This window comes from Ochotona princeps, chromosome 29 (genome assembly GCF_030435755.1).
Source record: "Ochotona princeps isolate mOchPri1 chromosome 29, mOchPri1.hap1, whole genome shotgun sequence".
In the NCBI taxonomy this organism is placed as follows: Eukaryota; Metazoa; Chordata; class Mammalia; order Lagomorpha; family Ochotonidae; genus Ochotona; species Ochotona princeps.
This window is the reverse complement of record NC_080860.1, coordinates 745,795-761,764: the sequence shown is the minus strand read 5'-3', so window position 1 is coordinate 761,764 and position 15,970 is coordinate 745,795. Positions and strand designations below refer to the sequence as shown.

General features: G+C 59.2%; 1 protein-coding gene across 1 annotated transcript in view; it reads left to right on the top strand.

The window, feature by feature from the left end:
* The first annotated feature begins 8,310 nt into the window (after positions 1-8,310).
* Positions 8,311-15,970, top strand: part of ADGRD1 (adhesion G protein-coupled receptor D1) — a 49,655-nt gene continuing 41,995 nt past the window's right edge. Inside the window, exons 1-3 of the mRNA XM_058657001.1 lie at positions 8,311-8,367; positions 8,450-8,486; positions 15,686-15,769. Coding sequence (XP_058512984.1) covers positions 8,311-8,367; positions 8,450-8,486; positions 15,686-15,769 — 178 coding nt within the window. The remainder of the gene's footprint in view (positions 8,368-8,449; positions 8,487-15,685; positions 15,770-15,970) is intronic.

The following is a 15,970-nucleotide window of genomic DNA, read 5'->3' as shown; positions in this document are numbered from 1 at the left end:
TCTGGTCACTTTGAGCTCTGGTCACCATGGGTCTCTGGTCACCGTGAGCTCTGGTCACTGTGAGCTCTGGTCACTTCGAGCTCTGGTCACTTTGAGCTCTGGTCACCATGGGTCTCTGCTCACTGTGAGCTCTGGTCACTGTGGGTGCTGGTCAGTGTGAGCTCTGGTCACCGTGAGCTCTGGTCACTGAGCTCTGGTCACTTTGAGCTCTGGTCACCATGGGCTCTGGTCACTTTGAGCTCTGGTCACTGTGAGCTCTGGTCACCGTGAGCTCTGGTCACTGTGAGCTCTGGTCACTGTGGGTGCTGGTCACTTTGAGCTCTGGTCACCATGGGTCTCTGGTCACTGTGAGCTCTGGTCACTGTGGGTGCTGGTCACTGTGAGCTCTGGTCACTGTGAGCTCTGGCCACTGTGGGTGCTGGTCACTGTGAGCTCTGGTCACTGTGAGCTCTGGTCACTTTGAGCTCTGGTCACCATGGGTCTCTGGTCACCGTGAGCTCTGGTCACCGTGAGCTCTGGTCACTGGCAGGGACAGCCCAGCAGTGTCCCCGCTCTCCTCATATCTCAGCCTGCCCATCCTGCAGCTGCTTTAATCGAGAAGGACCCAGAGCGCGGCAGGGAGATGAGCTGCCACCTTCTCGGGCTATTCAGGTTCTCCTTTTTCTTTCTTTCTGCTTCGATATTTCCTTATTTATTTGAAAGAGTAGTTACGAGATAGAAGGGCACACACAGGGGAGAAGCCAGCTGTCTGCTGACTCATTCCCCTGGTAGTCACAACAGCCAGAGCTGGGCCAGGCGGAGCCAGGAGTGTCATCTGGGGCTGCCAGGTGGGTGCAGAGGCCCAAGCACTGGGCCATCCTTCGCTGCTTTCCCAGGGTGTTAGGAGGAAGCTGGACTTGAACTGGCACCCGTACGGGATGCTGGCACTGCGGGTGGCAGTGTAACCTGGTATGGTGCTGGCCCCACCTTTCTGTTTGTGCCCCGCTCATCACCTAACTGCACCACTCTCCCACTCAACAAGGGAGGTCCGTTCTGAAAACTGTCGCAGTTCAGCCGGTGTGGCCCCGACACTCCATCATGGGCCACCAGAGCACCATGTTCTAGACCACACAGCCCTGGGGGGCGGTGCACACTCTGTTGACCATGGGCTTTGAGCCCGAGAGGATCACGGGGGACGCCAGCCTGGGACAGGGGTGTTGGGGGCGCAGGGCACCTTGGGCAGCCAGCTGGCTGGTTCACAGCCACTGTCAGGAGGCTCCTGGGGGCTGTGGAACTGGCAGGTGGGAGGCCAACGCGTAACTGCAGAGCACAGAATCCGTTTTCCACATTTCCTCACCTTCTGAGCATTTTTGACATGTGGTCTGTGGACGTGTGAGAGGAGAGAGTAGCTGCAAGCAGGCCCACCAGCACGGCGAGTGGACTGCAGCATCTTCCGGCTCTCTGTCCCAGCCAGGGCTAGTATGGCACCCATGCATGGCGCTGCCTCTGCTCTGTCCCCAAGCTGCTCTGGTCCAAAGTCCTGCCCTTGTCTCTCTCACCAGGTCAGTGCCAGGCTACGGCTGTGGGCGGTACTTGCTGCTCTCCGGGAGACGCCCGCCTCTGCCCTATGTTGCCGGGAGGTGTGGAGCCATGGGGTCCAGGAGCCAGGGCGCTGTCCAGCCCTGTTGTCCAGGGAGGCTAAGGGCTGGGGCCTGGGCCACGCAGGGCTCCGTCAGCTGTGTGGTCAGCCACGCTCCTGGGAGAATCCGCAGACTCTGGCAGGATGCAGCTTCAGCTCATCTTGAGAGGAGAATGGGCCCCGATGGGGTTTCCGTCTGTCAGATGTGGGCAGCGTGTGGCACAGCGTGTGCCCTGTTCGTGTGTGCCCCATCCACATGTGTCCTGTCTGTGTGTCCCACCTGAGGGTCTGGCCGAACCAGGGGCAGGGTTTATGGGCATGGCTGTGACAATGGTCTAGGGGCTACTGTGGGGACACAGGAGGGGCAGGGTCCTTCTGCGGAGAGGGAGTTAGCCCTCCGTCAGCCGCCTCCCTCCTGCTCGGCTCTGGCTCCTTCTGTCCACAACAGCACAAGGGAAACAAATAGACGGGGTGGGATGGGGGCGCAGCACCCCCGGCTGCTGTTCTGCCTTCACCAGCACACCTGCTGTCTCCCCGTGGATGCAGCCTGGTGGTGGGCAGGCTGGGCTGCGTCTGCCCTAGAGTACCCAAGGTCAGCGCAGCCTCCGTGGGCACGGGCAGGTTTCCTGGTGGCCTGGCCCTGCTGCCGCCGCCTTGTTCTCTGGATTCCTTTTCTCCTTGCAGGCACCTGCTAGGTTCAGGAGTCCCTCCTGAGGCCTGGATCCTCTCCTGCAGAGTCCGGCCAGTGGCTGCCGTGGCTTTTCTGTCCCTGGGGCCCTCTCTCCCTTCTTGACTGGACGTCTTCTACATGGCACTCTGCCCACGCAGGAAGCGTTTGAAACGCCCCCTGAAGTGTCCATCTCTTTTTGGACCCTGTGGCTTCCAGCCTTGGGTTGCTCTGACCATGTCCCACCTCCTCCGAGCAGGCTCCAGGGCTCCTCATGGATGCTGATTTGTCCTAACCATGGCACCCGAGGCCAGGGGCAGCCCTGTGGCGGGCATTGTTGGAAGACACAGCCCTGCCCTTCAGTCCTCGGGCACCCTTGCCCTGCAGGTTGTCAGGCTCTATCTAGATCCTGGCTCTGCTGGCTCCGTTGGTGCCCGGGGCTCAGCAGGTGATCAACAAGCCTTTAATGATAAACGCTGGTACACTCAGAGGGAAGAGGACACCTGTGGGGTCTGTCGGCCACTGACGCGCCTGGGTCAGCTGGTACACTGACCTCAGTTCTCCGCAGCCACCGAGCAGTCTGTGGGGCACGATGCACGCAGCTCCGGCTTGATTGAGCGCAGTGAGGAGGGGAGCAGGGTGCGTGGCTGAGGCCGGGTGCAGGCGTATGCTGTGAGGCCGCCGGGATTCGGCCTGCAGGCTGAGGGCTGGCATCACTTGGCTTTGCCCAGCTCTGAGACCAGCACTCGAGGCTTTGGCCCTCCTGCTGCACCCGCACCCCACAGCTCCATACGAGGTCTAGGTCTGGCTCAGCAGCAAGCCCACAGCACTGGCCTCTGTGTACTGGGAACAAACAATCACTGAGGGAGTGCAGGACAAGGAGACCCGATCAGCTGCCCAGGCCCAGCCATGTTGGCTGTGCTGACTCAGGACTGGGCTGGCCTCTGCCATCAGCATGTGCTCTGGGGCAAGCCACCGAGGAGGTCTCCCGACTCACTGCCCGGGGCTGTCAGCAGTGCCTGTTAAAACTGCCAGCCGGTGCTCGGAAGCTGTTGACTCAGATGGCATTTCCATGGTAAAGGCTCTGCCCGTGGGGTCCAGCATGCAGGCACCTTATCCCGAGCTGGGGAAGGTTTGACCTCAAGATGCAGAGGGGCCCAGGGGAACGCCAAGAGTGGCTGTGCGAGTCTATGTGGGCGGCAGGAGGGCATGGTGACAGTGGCTGAAGCTGAGCTCGGTGGAGCTCCCAGCCGGGGGTGGGGGGTGGACACGCCTTGCTTTCCCCAGCAGGTCTGGGAGCCACTTCCCTTGCTCGTGGCTGAAGTTTATCCCATTCTCTAGTTTTCTTGCTTCTAAGCAGGGGGTTGGAGCTTCTCTCACAGAAGCACCACAGAGCCCGCGTTTCCCTCGAGGCCCCATGTTAGCCATGCCGCGCTGGCTTCGTGGTTGAATGCTGTGCGGCTTTCCCAGCATCTCCGGGGTAGAGTCCTGCAGGGTCCCAGGCTCTCCTGTTGATTCAGACACGCTCCGTGGCTCAGGATGCATCTCAATGCCCTGGGAGGAGGATGTGTGCTCTGTGGTGGCTGGGCAGGGCGTCCCAGAAAGTCAACGGGATCCAGATGTCCTGGACATGGTCCCTGGCATGGTCAGTGCCCTGGGCACAGCCAGGGTCTGGGGACAGCCATGGTCCTGGGCATAGCCAGAGTCCTGGTATGGTCAGTGTTCTGGGCACAGCCAGGATCCCAGCATGGTCAGTGTCCTGGCATAGCCATGGTCCTGTGGAGCTGGCATGGGGCTGTTGTGGGGTTATTGTGGGGCTGTTGTGGGGCTGGCATGGGGCTGGCGTGGAGCTGGCCTGGGGCTGGCGTGGGGCTGGCGTGGGGCTGGCGTGGAGATCTAGAGCTTTGCCCATGGGCCTGCTCCCAGGGGTGGAATCGCCTAGCGAGTGTCTGGGTGCTGAGGGGGGAGGCTGAAAGGCCCTCACAGGAGGCAAGGGTTCATTCCAGGCCGGAGCCACCTCTGGCTCTTGAGAGCGCGTGGTTGTAGGAACAGCGCTGGTGGAAGCGGAGCGGTGCTGGCTGCCCTGACCGGCTGCCCTGACCGTGAGGCTGGGCAGGTTGAAGGTGGTGCCCGGCACCTGCAGGCTGCATCCTGGCTTCTCTCCAGCCTCACTCCTGCTGTTGGCCCACTGCGCTGCGTCTTCCCTGAAGGCCAGGTTCTTTGGGGTTTCCAAACGTGTTGTACTCTTTAGGACTCTCAGTTGCCGGGGGAGATCTAATTCAAAGATGCTTGACCCCAAACATGAGTTTGCTGGTATCTGTTGCTAGACACTGGAGTTAGGCAAGGCAGGATTCAGAGGCTCAAAGGACATTGTCAGGTCTGCCCTGCCGCTCCTCCCTTCCTGGAATGCTGGGGTTTTATGTCTGTTTGAAAGGCAGGGAGAGGGAGCCAGATCGTTCAGTTGCTGGTTCACTCCCCAAAGGTCTGCAACAGACAGGACTGAGGCAGAACGAGCCCAGGAGCCTGGAGCTCCCTCTGGGTCCCCAGCTAAGCAGCTGTCACCCGGTGCCAGGAAGCTGGACCACAAGTGGGACCGGGACTTGAACCCAGACACTCTGGTGTGGGGTGAAGGGGACCCCAAGTGCCCACTCTGATGGTAGAATTCCTCTGCTTTTCTGTTACTTTCTGTTGCGTGTAGTTCCGTCTGATTTTAATACCACCTGGGTCACGCCCACGCTTGGACCAGGCACAGTGCCTGTGGTATGGAAGGGCCGTGAAGGATCCAACTGGGTCATGCGCCTGTCGGTCCCAACGGGAGTCTACAATTCGTGAAAGGTGCGTTTTCCGAAGGGAAAGCCGAGGTGAAGGCAAGGGGGTGCTGGGCCAGCAGGGACCACTGTCATCCATGCAGGTTGCACCCGAAACTTGAGTATAGTCCGGCTTCCTTCCAGAATGTTGTCCCTCCCCTGAGCCATCAACAAGAGTCCCCTGTTCCCTCTCCACTGCGCGCTCCTCTGTGGAGACAAGTGGTAGATGCATACAGCTCTCCCCGCTTGCTGCGAAGAGACAGCTTAGGGGAGCAAGCGCAGATGGCGGAGGTCTGGAAGGTGTGTGCTGGGCCTCTGAGAACTCATTGTACCCCCAGCTTGCCCCTGTCTGGTAGCGTCTGGGCTGCCCCCCAGGAGTCTGCTGCCCCGAGGCCCTCTGGAGCTGCACAGGCTGGCCCAGTTACTGGGGATAGCCGCTCGCTCGACAGCGTCCCGTGCTCTTTGACTAAGATCACGCCTCACTTGTGTGGAAGGCCCCATCTGGAGGTATAAGAGCCTGTGCTCAATGCAAACCCGGTGTGTTCTACTCCAGCCGAACAAGTCTTCCCATCCCCTTAGGCTGAGCACGTGGTCCCACAGGTGGGTGTGGGCCAGGCCCCAGGCTGTGCTGGGAGTTGGGCTCTTAGCGAACCCCACGGAGACCTCGCTGGGTATGCAGGTCAGCAGGGCGATGGGTGAGAGTACCCAGTAGGCTGCTGAAGCACTGTGGAGGACCCCGCAAGCCTGTCGAGCTGGCCCACCTGCCCCCAGCCCCTCACGGTGCTGCAGGTCCCGGGGTGCGAGGGCTGACGGAATGCTGCAGATGGTGGCTGCCCGGCTCCCCTGCTGGTGTCTCAGCTGCTGTTGCGGTGAGTCTGCTGGTCTGAGGCAGTAGTTTTGTGATGCGCAAAATGGTGGCAAGGGGTCAGTTTGACATGTGGGCCTGCCAAGGTTGGGACCCTGCGTCCTACCCTGGAGCCCTGGGGGACTTTGCTCCGGGCTCCGGCTTCCTCTTGACAAGGTAACTGTGATGGCCCAAGCCCTCGGGTCGTCACCCCCGCTGGGACCTGGGTTCCCAGCTTCGGCCTGGTCCAAGCCCCGCCAGTGTGGGGCGCTTTCTCTGTCTCTCACATAAACTGGCAGCCATGCCAGCTTTGTTCGGTTGTGCAAGTGAGAGGTACAGTCTGGTTCATCTCAAGTTAGAGCTGGGGCTGAGGGGCATCCCAGGGAGGAGGCAGGTGGGCCGGTGACCAAGCGGCAGGTGCAACTGTTTTACTGGAGCAGTCACACCAGGCGGCGGGATAAGGGCCATTGTGGGCCCCAGCTGCCCGGAGTCCGTGGGCTTACAAGTGCAGGAGGAGCAGAAATTGAGAGAAGCCTTGGGAGCCTGCTCAGGCTCCCCAGGGCAGCCTGGGCTGTTGGCCCATCTGCAGGCCAAAGTGAAAATATGCAGCTCCCACCCTCTCCTGTCCTGACAGCACTCACTCTCCCTCGTGGAGACACAGGGCGCTCCTGCCCTCTTTAACGCACGTAGGCTCAGGACTCCTGGTGCCCCTTCAGAGTCAGGACGACGGAGATGAGGCTGCTAGCTGCCATTCCCACCTCCCAGTGATCACCACGCAGATGTTTACGGAGCAATGCTCTGCCCTCAGAAAGAACGGCAGTGTTTATTGGGTGCTGCATGCTTTCCAAGGCCTCCTGGAAGGCTGTGTGCTCACCCCAAGCTGTGCAGGATGAGCTGGAGCGGTGGGGGAGGCCCCTGCCCCGGACGAGCTGGAGTAGGGAGGCCTGTACTCTGGGACGAGCTGGAGATGGAGGGGGGAGGCCCCCGCCCCGGACAAGCTGGAGCAGGGAGGCCTGTACTCTAGGATGAGCTGGAGTTGGAGGGGGGAGGCCTGTACTCTGGGACGAGCTGGAGCAGGGAGGCCTGTACTCTGGGACGAGCTGGAGATGGAGGGGGGAGGCCCCCGCCCCGGACAAGCTGGAGCAGGGAGGCCTGTACTCTAGGATGAGCTGGAGTTGGAGGGGGGAGGCCTGTACTCTGGGACGAGCTGGAGCAGGGAGGCCTGTACTCTGGGACGAGCTGGAGATGGAGCGGGGAGGCCTGTACTCTGGGACGAGCTGGAGATGGAGCGGGGAGGCCTGTACTCTAGGATGAGCTGGAGTTGGAGGGGGCAGGCCCCCGCCCCGGGATGCATGAGGCCCCAGCCGGGCACAGCTGCGTTTGGAGGCATCTGGATTAAACTCTTTGCACATGGGTAAACCAAGGTACTGTTGACAGAGGTCTGACCATGACCACGTGAGATGCTGTGGTGGGGGTCCGTGGGGTGGTACAACCTGCGACTGACTTCTGAGAGGGTTAAAGAGAAAAGTGTGGGCAGGCCCCAGGGTGGTGGCCATGGGGCCATCTTCACCCTGTGCTCTGCCCACTTACTCCTGGTGTCTCACTCCAGGCAGCTGAGCCGCGGTGGGTGGAAAGACGAGCGGTTTCACTTACGTTTGTCTTTGATATTTGTCTGTGGCTTTGAGGACACCAGTCGGAAGGTGTCCGCCACGTGTTCACACATCCGTATGCTCACACATGCCGGCCGAGGGCTGCTTCTGACTCTGAGCTTTTGGAAATGTTGCCAGCTGTTCTTACCAGACTAGTGTTAGGACCCAGGAAGGACCCAGCAGCAGGGCCGGGCAGGAACTGAACGCCTAAAGTTTGAGCAGAGTTAGCGCTGTCACTCCTCTCCACCCGCGCGCCTGGACGGACCAGGTGCACCCCAAGCCAGAGCCGAGGGGTCTGGGGTGGGGGCCCCAGCGCACAGCACCGCCCGCCCGCCAGACTGACTGCTCTTCCCACTTGAGAACCAAGGGCAAAGTCCAGCCGCAGCCCTGGACTGGGACCAGCAAAGGCTCTGGGAGGGCAGCGACCTTGGGGTGCACGCCTGCTGCTTGGCACTCGCTGGGGTCTGCGGTCCGACCCTCTCCCATCTGGACCCGGTTTCTCCTCCCTGCATTCCGTGGCTGCCATGTGCTCGCGGATCACCAAGGAATTCAAAGTCTGCCGACAAGGAAGCAACACCCACTGAGGCTCTCTCCCCACAGCGGCTGGGAGCTGCGCTGGCTTGAGGGAAGCAGAGTCCCGCACCGCCAGGATCTGGGACCATTCACCTTGGAGAGGACACATCCCCCTAGACCCCCCAGGGCTCCCCGCATCCCCTGCCGGAGTCATGAAGGGGCGACTGCCTCTGGGCTGCTGGCTGCTGTTGGCTCTCTGCAGCCTTCAGGTACCAAGCCGGGGTGGGGTGTTCCCGAGGTGGGGTGGGCCATCCCCCAGCTGTGTCTCACGGTGGGCTCTTCCGTGTGCAGGTGCGTGGAGCCGACTCCAGGTTCCGGGATCACCGAGGTAAGGGCCCCCTCCGTGCGCTCTCCTTGCCGGCTGGCTGCGGAGCTCCCTGCTGTCCCCTGGCTCAGCTCTGCTGCTCCTGGACAGCCGGGGTGGGAGGAGGTGGAAGAGGGTCCTGGGTCAGATGTGATCTCAGGACGAAGCCAGTGTCCTGCAGTGCTCGCTGACCCCTGATTCCCTCCCTGTATCCTTGGCACAAGCGCTTGCTCCTCGCAGGCTCTGCGTAGGGGGGTTTCTCCTCCATGCCCTTTGTGTTTAAACTGTTATTAATTTATTTGGAAGGAGGCAATTATAGAGCGAGTCTGCTGGTTCACTCCTCAGATGGCTGCAGTGGCCAGGGCTGGGCCAGGCAGAAGCAGGAGCCTGGAGCTTCACTGCTGCTCAGGAGGACGGTGGAAGCCCAAGGCCTTGGGCCGTCTTCGACTGCTTTCCCAGGCCACTGGCAGGGAGCTAGATTGGAAAGTGGAGCAGCCGGGACTCAAACTCGTGTCCATATGGGATGTGGGCTTAGTGGCGGAAGGCTTTACCTGCTACACTGTGGTGCTGCGTCTAAGTCTCTTCTCTTGCCCCCGTGGCCGTTCAGCGTGGCAGTGCCAGGGTCAGGTGCCTCACTGGCTGCTGTGTGGGTGCACACCTGGCTGCTGGGAGCCGGGTGGGAAAGCAGAGTGTCCGAAAACGAGCAACTGCTGCTTTGGGCCCGTGGGGGTGAGCAGACCTCAGTGGGGGGCTCGGCCTGGGTAGGGGACCTCGGCCTGGGTAGGGGACCTCAGTGGGGGGCTCGGCCTGGGTAGGGGACCTCAGTGGGGGGCTCGGCCTGGGTAGGGGACCTCAGTGGGGGGCTCGGCCTGGGTAGGGGACCTCAGTGGGGGGCTCGGCCTGGGTAGGGGACCTCAGTGGGGGGCTCGGCCTGGGTAGGGGACCCGGCGGATGCAGGACTGGGGGTGGGGCGGGTTCAGGGCTAGCGCTCGTGTGCTGTGCTAACACTTCCACGCTGTAGTGTTGGTGTCTTCATGGTGTCATGTAGTTCTAATGCTACAATAGTATCAATGCTCTTCAAGTGCAGGAGAAAGTGTCCCAGCTGGCTGGTGAGGTTTGGGCTGACCCTCAGGGAGCTCTCAGTGTGACGGGAGAAGGACCACTGAGCGATTAGCAGAGGTGAGCAGAGGTGCAGAGGTGAGCAGAGGTGCAGAGGTGAGCAGAGGTGAGCAGAGGTGAGCAGAGGTGCAGAGGTGAGCAGAGGTGAGCAGAGGTGAGCAGAGGTGCAGAGGTGTGCAGTTCTGAAGGGTCTCCCGTGTGGGACAGGTCCCCTGGTCCCTCCTAAAAGGCACTCCGCGTTCCCTGTCTTCTCCACACCCCTGTCCTGAGCCACCCCTGAAGGAGGTCCTAGAAATCCATGCAGACCCAAGGGCATGGGGCACACACAGGCCTCAACAGCACCGGTCAGCATGCGTGACTTCCACTCTCAGGAGGTTTGCCGGGCTCCTGTTATCCGATGTCTGTCTGCGGGAGCCCGGGTGAGCTGACAGCTGCTGGGCCTTTATCTCTGAACTTTGGTAAAGACAGGCAGAGCTGAAGTCAGCTCGCACGTGGGTGTTAACCTGTCGTCTGTGGGACTCTGGTTCCGGAATTTCAGAGTGTGGGTGGGTGTGGGGCAGCCGAGAGCTCTGGGGACTTAGCCCACCTTCCCAGTGGAAAGGGAACTGAGGAGCGATGGCGGCAAGGGGCGTGGGGCCCAGGGCCCACAGCTGAGGCCTCTTCCTGCTGCTCGTCTCTGTCCTGCAGTCCCCGGAGCTCCAGCTGTGACATGGCAGGCCCTCTTAGAGTTTGTTTGGACTGAGCAGGCACAAGAGCCCAACCCTACCATTAGCCCAGCTTCCCAGCTGGGGCTGTGCAGCCGCGGGGCTGGGTCCCTGGCCGGGTGGGGGTTTGGGAGGCAAAGCAGGTAATTACGGTAATTGCCGTCCTTCGGGTTGACACAGTGGCGCATGGCGTGGGAGAGGCCGGCCGGGCACCACAGACCTTCATTTCTTGTCTTCCTGGCATAGAATATGTGCTTCTCAGGGGTTTTCAGAACCAGTGATAAGCCCTATGGAGCAGGTAGAAATTTGGCAATCAGCTTTTGATTGTAGGCCATGCACACTATGCATTTGTTTATCCACCTTCCATTGTATCCTTCTCTCTGTCTGTGTATGGGTGATGGGGAGGGGTCAGGAGGTCTGGGGCGGGGCCAGGGAGGCCTGGGGAGGGTGGCTGGGGCGGGGCCAGGGAGGCCTGGGGCGGGGCCAGGGAGGCCTGGGGAGGGTGGCTGGGGCGGGGCCAGGGAGGCCTGGGGCGGGGCCAGGGAGGCCTGGGGAGGGGTGGCTGGGTGATGGGGAGGGATCAGGAGGCCTGGGGCGGGGCTGGGGAAGCCTGTGGAGGCTGCCCAGGCAGGTGGCAGGAGCCGGCACAGTCTCACATGCTGCCTGACCGTCGGCTCATGGCCTTTCTGGGTCGACAGGGACTTGTGTTAATTAGGAAGGGTGAGCAGTCCCCTAGACCCCGGGTGACTTGGTGCAGGACGTCTGGATGCTGCTCTGGCTAACAGGGAGGACCTGGAGGAGCTGGGCAGCGTCCAGCCAGGCCAGCCCTTGGTGTCTGCTTGGGTGGGTCTCCCACGACCCTGGGATGCGGTATGGGCTTCCCCAACTCATTACCATTGTGTGCTCAGTGTCTGAGGGGCGTGAACAAGTATTCCCCCAGCACTACCCAGATGCTTCCTGGACTTGCCTGCCCGACCTCCATTACTCCGCTCACCCCTGGGACTGAGCTGGGGCTGGTGGCCATGGGAGGCCTTGGGCATTCCACATGTGGACAGCCGTTCAGACGTTGTGCCTGGGAAGCAGCAGGCAGATCCTGGCACGTGCAGGGCGGGTGCCCGAGATGCTCTTGACCCAGTTAGCCCTTCTGCCCGGGGCTGGGGTGGCGGGAGGGGCGTTCACTGTCCACAGGGCTGACTGCATTAAGACAGGCATACTAAGTGATAACATCTGTTCTTGGTGTAACAGATGTCATTTCCTGTCCCTGTCTTTCCCCAAATGAACTGAATAACAAGTTGATGAGGAGTTCCTGTAGTGAAAGTGAGCTGCCTAGGGTTTGGGGAAGAGTAGGTGTGGGTTCTAGAAGTGAGCTCACGCTATTCTGGGGCTGCTGGAGACGGCTCATCCTCTAGGTGCCCCCTGAGCCTACATGCCACACTGGCTTTGGCCCGGGCTCCCATTCTGGGCTCGTGCTGGGAACGCAGGCTTGGGTCCTGGGTTCTGGACCCGTGCAGATGTTGGGCAGCTGGTGGACAAAGGTGCAGACCCCAGAGTCTTTGGGGTGGACACCACCCATGATCCTCAAAGATTTTTGACGGAATGCAGCTCCAGAGATTCCAATGGGATTAAAACACTGCACGTGAATTTTCCTACTGCTTACCAACCGCACCCCAATTTCCTCACCCTCTCAGTATATCGGAGTCTGTTTCTTGAATATCCGAACACCTGTGTTACACAACTTGTTTGTAGTAAACATGGCTTTCTAATTTTGACTTGCTAGACTTTGAGAGTCTGCATCTGCGGGTCTCCCCGCCCAGTGCCTGCAGCTGGCAGGACTGGAGCCCATGCTGGGAGCCCAGACTCCGTCTGGGTCTTGCACAGACACTGTCACTCCGGCCTCCAGGGTGCACACTAGCAGGACATTAACTGGGGGCTGCAAGTGGATTTGGCCTCCGGGCACTGTGAGAGTCTCGCTGCTGAGCCACACACTCACTGCTCACCTCATTACTTCAACTTGCTGTCAGTGCGGTAGCCCTGTGTGTGACAGGTCCCCAGTGCAGGTCGGTCGCCAGGGTCCGTCCTCCGGCACCGAGCGCCTGGGCCATTTTCAGGCTTGATGCAACAGCTGTACAGCAGCACATGCAGCTCTGCATTGACCATCTGGCGGGAAATGACCAGGTCGGGATTATGGGGGCTGGCCTTGTGGCCTAGAGGGTTGGCTAGAACCCCGTGTGACTGTTGGTTCCAGTCCAGCTCCCTGCTTATGCTCCTGAGAAGGCAGTAGAAACGGCCTGAGCGCTTGGGCTCCTGACACCCACGTGGGAGACCTGAGGGAGTTCCAGGTTCCTGGATGCAGCCTGTGCAGCTCCTTTAGGGAGAGAACCATAGCTTGAACCTCCCTCTTCTCTACCTCTGCCCCTCAACTAAATGAAAAAAAAAAAATTTAAAGAGATCATGCACTTAAAATTGGGACGGATATTGCCAAACTGCTCCCCAGAAAGGCAGTGACTGATTGGAATTTCCACCAAAAACATGTGGGTCTTGCTGCCTGAATACTTCTAACTTTTTGCCAGCTGGCCTGGTGGGTAAACTCCAATAGGCTCTCTTGTTGTAGTTTTAATGCACTTTTAAAAATCGTAAGCCAAGTTCATTACTATTTCATAGATTTAAACATAAGTAGCATTTATTTTTCTTTGTGGCCTTGGTGCCAATATTTTGCTGGTTTGTTTTTCCTTAATCGTAAGAGTTCTCTGATATAGGAAATGTAACAGTGTAAGAGGAGATTTGTGCGTTTCCGTGTTTATATAACCTGTGCTATATAAGCATAGTTGCTTTGATTAATTTTTTGGTACAGGAATATAAACATGTAGTAAAATGTATGACCTCAAAGTCTTTATGTTGTATTAAGCTTCATACTTGCATCAAGCTGACACGTGTAACTGTCCATGTTCCTGGCTCTCTAGCAGGTATGCACCATGATGGCCTGTAGCGTGGCACACCCATGTCCGATGCCTGTCCTTTTGTTTATGCTTATAGTTTTTATAATATGTCTTTTTTTGAGGCAGAGAAATATAGCAGACACAGGGAGAAATCTCCCACCCCTTGGTTTACTCCCTAAATGCCCAGTAAGACTAGGCTAGGTGGGAGTTGGGAACTCTGGCTGTATCTTCCATGTGGGGAGCAGGTGGATCTGAGCACACCATCAGGCTCTCCCACACAGGGGGCAGGGTCCTATCACCACGGCTTTTCAGGGTGCTCGCAGGAGGCTGGCACCAGCAGGAAGTGGAGCTGTGAGTCAAAGCAGGCACCCTCTGTGGGCTGTGGGCTCCCCACTTGGTCCCGTGAGCATGGGGCCTGATGTCCCTCTGGGCTGTGGGCTCCCCACGCGGTCCTGTGAGCATGGGGCCTGACGCCTGCTGCACTCTGAAATTGTGCCCCATCTGGAACTGTTAAGATGTGGAGTGAGGTAGGGATCTTAACTTTTTCCAGATGACTAATTGCTTCTGGCTGCTTTGGCTGGGTAACCCTGTTCCTGTCTTATAGATACAACTCGGTGTGAGCTAGGTGGGTGGTCTTTGGGCGCCTCTGTCCCACTGGACTCCCAGGGCATGTGCAGCAGCAAACCCTGTTTCCTCATGGTGTGCTCACAAGCCCTCCTGCACCCACGGGTGCTCCTTGCTACCTGGTCACTCGTGCTTGTTTACATGTTAGGAGAATCAGCCCTCAGGACATCCACGCACAGCCCCAGTTCGGGCGGAGGGACATGGGGTCTCCAGACGAGGCTGTGTGTGTCTCCAGGGCAGGTCAGACCTCTCTGGGGAGCAGCTCTGGGACAGCTGCCCCGTGGCATTCTGTGCTTTTCTCCAGGATCTTGTTGGGGTCTTCATTCTTCGCTCTTGAACGTGTACTCTCTGTTGCTGCATTTATAAATGAGACTTTTCTTCTGCTTTTGAAGTGTTGCTGTTGGCTCGCAGGAGGTGCGGTGGTTGTGTGCTCAGCTCCCGTCTGGACCTTGCGCTCTGTTCGTATCAGCGCTGGTCAAGCCCTGCTGTTTTTCAGAAGAGCTCCTCTTGTACATTCTTGGTTTATTTGTCATCGTTTTCACTTTGGTCATGAGGCATACGTCATCTAAAAATAATGACTGTATTATCTCCTCGAAGTATGTTACGATGAACACCATGGAGCCTGCCTTGTTAGCGTTTGCTTGTCTCTGGTTAGCAGGCAGATGGGCAGCAGATTCTGACTTGGTCATCGGGCCATCGTTCTCGCCTTGGGGGAAGTTGTGAGCATAGGGGCTGCCCCAGGAGAAGATGAACTCCTGGGCAAGGGTCACCTGTGAGAGTGTGGACAGGAAGCTGCCCAGGGTCCTGCTTAGGAGCACGTGACACGGAGCGGCCTCGGGAGGCTTCTGTCCGCAGTCGGCACAGAAGCCGATGGGTGCAGGAAAGAGCAGAAAATCACACATCTGCACTGCGTAGTGTCTCCCCCAGCACAGGGCTGTCTCGGGCATTTTGAAGCGAAAGGAAACAGGGAGAACAGGGAGGCTCGTGTGCGAGCTGAGAACCGGCATTCGGCAGCTGTGGGGCTTGAGCAAGTGTCTTCGTCTCCTCGAGGCGGCTTGGGATGGTCTCCAAATGCTGGTTAGTGTGAACGAGGGAGTATTTGTGAAGCACTGAGAATGGTGCCCAGCACAGCAGGGAGTTTGGTCTCTTTCTCTTAAAGGAGTTTTCAGTTTGACTTCTTGCTGGGTTTGACGCTCGGGTACCACCCGGGAGCCGTGCTGACTGACGGGCTCGAGGCTTCCTCCCGGAAGCCACACAGTTGAGCCCCGTGGCTGTGGCTTCCACGTGGGCAGGGCGCTGTCTGTCCTGTGAGTCTAACTGCAGAGGTGTTACAGTGAGAGCACAGGCTGCATTTGCCAAACGCCTTCCCTGCTGTCCCGGTCACCTTCCCTGCTGTCCTGGTCACCTTCCCTGCTGTCCCGGTCACCTTCCCTGCTGTCCCGGTCACCTTCCCTGCTGTCTCAACGCCTTCCCTGCTGTCCCGGTCACCTTCCCTGCTGTCCCGGTCACCTTCCCTGCTGTCCCAACGCCTTCCCTGCTGTCCCGGTCACCTTCCCTACTGTCCCGGTCACCTTCCCTGCTGTCCTGGTCACCTTCCCTGCTGTCCCGGTCATCTTCGCTGCTGTCCCGGTCACCTTCCCTACTGTCCCGGTCACCTTCCCTACTGTCCCGGTCGCCTTCCCTGCTGTCCTGGTCGCCTTCCCTGCTGTCCCGGTCATCTTCGCTGCTGTCCTGGTCGCCTCCGCCTGGCCGCTCGCTCCAAGCCACACCACCTGCAGCACCTCTGCTTGTCTCTCCCCAACCGTGACCTTACATCTTTCTTGTGTTTTCTTTCCCCAAGGGTTTGAGTTCTTGGCCTCTGTTTCTCATTACTGGCCACTGGAAAGGGTGGATGGAATCCATGAGCTTCAGGACACAGCTGGAGGTAGGGCAAGGGCTGTGGAGGGTGAGGGTGAGGGGCTGCAGAGAGCAAGGGCTGTGGACGGTGAGAGTGAGGGGCTGTGGAGGGTGAGGGGCTGTGGAGGACGAGGAAGAGCTTTGTGATTTTCAGCAAGGATGCCGACTTTGTCCTGCAAATAGATATAATAGATATAATAGATATAATCCCACAGATTATATCTGTCTT